Below are 5,543 nucleotides of genomic sequence, written 5' to 3'. Positions count from 1 at the left end.
CTCTCTCTCCCCCCTCCTCTCTCTCTCTCCCTCTCTCTCACTCACTCTCTCTCTCATTGCATCCATTTTTGTGCATTTAAGAAATCTCCAAGAATTACCAAGCTGGAGGAAAGCGAGCTAACCAGAGTGACAGAGGAGGGTTAAGGACTCCAAACGAAAACAAACAAGGACGGACCGGGCACCCTTTTATTCCAACATGCGAGTGAAACCTTTCTAAAGGATGGCAGCGATGGGTTAGACAGGATTTAACATGACTGCAAAATAAAAGGCAAGAGTTGGTTTTGTTTTTTTTAATCCTCTGCATTTTTCTACTTCTTTTTTTCTTTCTCTCTATCCCTGGATGGATGGAGGCTTGGTGTTTGGAATACCTGGAGGTTGTAGCCTACAGCCTGTGCACTCCTGCTTCTTTTAAGGGCATCTAATCTTGAGTGTTTTCTGTTTCAGACATTTTCATGTGTAAATCCCGCCTGCCACAGCTCGAGTATTTGCGAATCCCCTGTTTGCAGGCAACGCTCGTTGGGCTGCAGCGTATTCGCTAACTCCATTATGAGCGTTTAATAGATGAGGATGAAGCCTGTAATAGATATTTTGACGCTTATGTCTGCAGCACAGTGTACCTACTATGTGCATGATACTCCCCAACCGAGATGTCATGCCGCCTCTGAGCCGCCGCGGTGCCTCCAGCGAATCCCACCGCCACTTTGAATTCTGACAGCTATGAAATGTAACACAAATATCGCCCAGAATGCTGCTGGTTGACGGTGCTTTTCTCGTGTTTTTTTAGCCACTGTGTGTAAAAGATGTCTGCTCCACACGGGCCCCGGGGCGGCCCTGGCCCTGCTGCTGCTGCTGCTGCTCCTGCCTCAGCGGCCGGCGCCATGCCGGAGATGCCGGACCTCAGCCACCTCACCGAGGAGGAGAGGAAGATCATCCTCGGTGTCATGGACCGACAGAAGAAGGAGGAAGCGAAGGAACAGTCGATGTTAAAGTAAGAAAAAGCGGAGTTAGGGGGAGCTGTCGGTGGTGGTCGGCGGTGGTGAATGAGCCCCGGGTGTTTGTGGGCTGTTATTACTGTGTCAATCTCTAGAATTGTCTCTCTCTGTGAGATACTGGTGGCTCATGTTCCTCCTGACATCCAAGCTAGGGCTTAAACTGTCGACTACTAGCCGACAGGACCGAGGCGAGGCGAGTCTTTCCCTCGCTCGGTTCTCGGCTCTTGACTCCCCCCTTTTCAGCAAATACTTTATTTGAACGGCTGGCTATGGTTTTATAATGCGGCACACACACACACACACACTCCAACCTCTTTCCCCCCACTTTGTTGTAGCTATAGCTGTACTATAATGGGCTGGGTTAGCAGCGACGGGCGCCATTTTCACGTAAAAAGCACGCCAAACTGCTTAACCTTTCCCCACGAACGTCACCGAGATTACACAATATGACACTGGAAAGATCATTTAAGGTGTCCTTCGTGGTGATGGCGCACGCGGGGTGTGTGTGATTTCAACGTTAAAGTCTCGGTAGATCCTGTCCCCCCCCAATCTCTCTCTCTCCCCCTCCCTCCCCCCCTCCCGCTCCTCTTGTGTACAGATGTCGCTCGGAGCTGTTTCAGCACCACGGCGCTGTCCACTGTAGGGTTTTAGTTTTTAAGGTGGACCGGACTGTTCCCGCCACCGTCGCTTTAACCTGTACTGTGTGAGCCATAACTCTGCTTTATGGCGGAATATTACACTCCATTGTCTTGCCCCGGTCACAAAAACACACTCGGTTGATGTATTGTCAATTAAAAATTTGGCCCGACCTCCCTGGGAAAGCCGGGCTAATGAAGAGAGAGGTATTTCGGGGCGGTGGCCTTAAATGTTTCCATCCTGTTGATTTTTCTTGTAGTTTTCCTTCTTCAATGAAAAAACCGATGCACACGCTCCCATGCTCCCAACCCCGCAGATACAGTGTATAGTGCAGCATAAGGATACATTAGGAGTGATAACTGATGAGTTCATCAGATCTCTGGCAGGTTTCCCTGCTGCTGCAGCCTCCCAGCATGGCTAGTGACATTAGTGTAAAAGATGTGTGCCACCATCACTGGGAGCTTTTTAGAGGCATTAGAGCTGTTGTTTTTCCATCATCAGGTAAATATTTGGACTAAGGCAGCATTCCTAATGGAGTGAAAGTTGTGCAATCCCTAACTAGTGCTGCTGCATGATAAACATGACTCATGTACTCCAAGACACGGCTACCTCAGCCGCTGCGGTGCGTGCTGTGTGAATCATCCAGGCCTTTTCCGCCTTCCCTCCGCTTTCACTGTCTCCCCCCCTCCTCCTCCTTCTCCTTCTCCTTCTCCCCAATAGCTGAATGTTTTTCCTATTTCTCTTTCTCTGAGGTAAAGGGGATTGTCAGTTTTAGTCACTCTTAGTCTGACAGTGATGTCAAAGCCTTGTCATGACTGAGCATGGGCAGAAGAGGCTGTTCTTTGAGGACTGACTGACTGACTGACTGTCTCATCATAATGTTAGGTAACTGATTGCAGGCCACACAAGCTGAAAGCATACAAGACATTGGGAGGTCACAGAGGCCTTTGTATCGATTGCTTGCGTGCTAATTTGCATAAGAATTATGTTTCCAGCATGCCTTGGTTACCTGGGGCTTTATCTCGCCAGCAGGGCTGGAGCTACTGCAGACGCTTAGCAGCTGACAAAAGACATGGAGTTAATATTAAGGGCTGGTTGCCACCATTTTGTTGTGTTTGAGATATTCTGAGTGGTCCAAAAAGTGTGCAGGAGACCTCTTGACCCCCTTTTGGCCTAATAGTAAAGCTTTCTTCCAGTATTTCATACAGCAAGACTGGTTAGTTTTTCTGTGTACTGTCTATATGTACAAGGTGACTCATCATGAGTCATCAAAACAGTAAATCCCCACTTTCTTTACCTATGAATCACACCAGCATAACATATCCTAAAGCAGAATTAATATCCTCAGCGCTGGCATAGGTACAACCGCAGTGGATTAACTTGTCGTTGGATTGGTTTCGTAGCATCTCCGGCAGTGTCGGAAACAAACACCCACACTGCAACATCCAACCCTATAGCCTGTGCATCTGCGCTGTCGCAGTCACGGTCCAATCCCACAGAAGCTTGGATGGCTTTTTCGGGAAAGTGGCAGTTTGAACATCCAAGTGTGTAATCTAACAGAGGGAATCCTGGGAGGATGGAGGGATGGAGAAGAGAGAGAAAGAGGGAGGGAGAGAGAGAGAGAGAGAAGCCTCCAGCTGCAGGGCTTGCCAACTTGCTGTCATCTCACTGGAGGTGCTACAGAGAGCGTGGATGGAAATCCAGTGCTGCTGACTCGCATGTAATTAGCGACTCTCTCCTAGCCTGTTCCTTCTTAGCAAGCCTGCGTGTCTACATGTAGAAAATGTGCTGCACCAATGGGAATCAATTTCTGAAGTCCATAAGGTGGCTATAGTTTAGTATCCTAGTAGAACGATATCCTAAAAAGCTCATCAAAGCTGCTGCTACAGAAGTATATTTACAGAATCTTAACATTTCTACATAGAAAAACATGTACAGCATGGCCCCAGGTGCTACACTGGAGCCATCAGCTATCTTAGCTTCCCATGCATCAGCTGAGCAGTACAGTAATGGTGGTTATGGGACCCCCACCCCCACCCACCCAGATACTGTGTGTATCCCACAGGCAGGCATCAGCTGCCTGTGATGATGGGGTGACCCACAGAACGCCCGGGGCTCCACTTCTCCTTTCTCCCTGTTCCTCCAGTCCTCTAGGGCTGCTTCCTGGTTCTGCTTGGTGGCGAGGAGAGGGGGAGCAGGACGGGGTCAGGAGTGGCGTAGTGATGTTCTCCATCCTAACTCTGACTTTGTCTTTCACACCTCTAACGCTTTGTCACTGTTTCTGGTTCTCTCGCTGCATATAGTGTTACCTGTATTATGGGGGCATGGGCTCATATTCGAGCGCACAGACATAATCTCACCACAGAAAGATGGCGAAACTTTGACCTTTAGGTGACATGTATCATAACGCTGAGTGATATAAGCAAAACGTCTTATCTACCTATATTTATTTATTCACCTAGATTTCCACTTTAAAAACCACGTAGCTCGTGTCCCAGTAAATATCCCAGTCGCTCCTCTTCCTTGTGACAGTGTTCAACTCATGAATTGGGGGGACTGTGTCATTCGCCCAGGGACCTCCTTTGACAGTGCTAATTATACTGGCTGCCTTGTAGAAGGGACTCCCACTGAGATGCAGCTATTCCAGGGCCCTGAGGTGTCTGCTGCTCTGCCATTTTTGTTGCACAAGACAAAGAAGGATGCCCCGTGTTCCCGTTGCGTGTCCTGTATGGGAGCGTAATGTGTATCAGGAGGTTTTATGGTGAACATTTTGTTCATTTTGTTGAAGACCACCACCTGAGAGCATTTTTGTCCCAGGGACCCGACATAGAAAAAAAAAGTGAATTTCCATTGCATTGCGGGACAGCAGAAACCAAGATATCCTGACTTTTTGTCCTAATAAAAAAAAAACTGTATCTTACAGTGACCATAATGCAACTTGAATCTCTTTGTTAGGCCCTTCCATGCTGGGTGTCTTTTTATTAGCCCCCAGTTTGAGACATACACTTTCTGTTAAACGTTTGTTTCAAAGCTGAAGCTTAGATAACCCTGATGACATCATCAGGGTCATTTTCTCCAGACTCTCTCTAAAGACAACTATTTTTAAAAACAGTTTGTCACGAGTCAGCTTATCTCAGTGTGTAAAATTAGTGTAGTGTCCCTTTAATTTCAGCCATATTTTCCAGCCCTATTTTAAATATGACCATGTTTCTATATACACTGTTACCCTGTAACTATTTACAGAACTGCATCGTCCCTGTTTACACTATTACACTACACTGAACAATGGGAGGTAATAGTGATGAGAATCCACAACATATTCATTATTTAATTTGGACATTTTATTATGAATGAGAAATTGTTACTAGTTAGCATAAAACACAGCTTTGGTGAGAGGTGTAGGGGGCTGGTGTGTGTGTGTGTGTGCGTGTGTGTGCGTGTTCACCATGAAGAGCATTGACCTAGAATTAGCTTTGATTTATCACATCGCATTTCCTTTTTATGTTACCCTCACCCCTTCCCCCACCACACATGCACACTCACACACCTCGTCCCCCTGTCCTGGTCATTTATCTGATAGTGCTAGAGAGCTCAGTGTACCAGCTGGGGTTAGAGCTACAGAGAGGCCCTGTGTCCCTGGAGGAAATACAGTAGGATCTCAGCCCCTCTGAGAGAGTAGCAGGAGAGTACACAAGCACAAACACTTCACAGAGGCCTAATGCATCAGTGTTATTAATGTGTTAATTAATGTTAAGATTTTCTGGAGACTGTGAGCAACCCCGAACTTAAATACAGATTAAGTGACTACATCTTGGTGGACAGACACAAACCTGGCAACCCAAAGAAAACACACTGTGTCACTTCTTTACCAGAATCTGTCGGATACCAAAAATTGAAAAAAACTCTTGGACGAAA

At 47.0% G+C, this 5,543-nt stretch overlaps 1 protein-coding gene across 1 annotated transcript in view; it reads left to right on the top strand.

The window, feature by feature from the left end:
• The first annotated feature begins 800 nt into the window (after window positions 1–800).
• rims2a (regulating synaptic membrane exocytosis 2a) overlaps window positions 801–5,543 on the top strand; it is a 140,193-nt gene continuing 135,450 nt past the window's right edge. Inside the window, 1 exon segment of the mRNA XM_035672333.1 lies at window positions 801–988. Within this exon segment, the coding sequence (XP_035528226.1) occupies window positions 801–988 (188 nt within the window).

This window comes from Morone saxatilis, unplaced genomic scaffold (genome assembly GCF_004916995.1).
Source record: "Morone saxatilis isolate NCDOM2014 unplaced genomic scaffold, NCSU_SB_2.0 Contig24, whole genome shotgun sequence".
Classification (NCBI taxonomy): Eukaryota; Metazoa; Chordata; class Actinopteri; family Moronidae; genus Morone; species Morone saxatilis.
The sequence above is the reverse complement of the archived record's forward strand: the minus strand, read 5'-3'. Positions and strand labels throughout refer to the sequence as shown.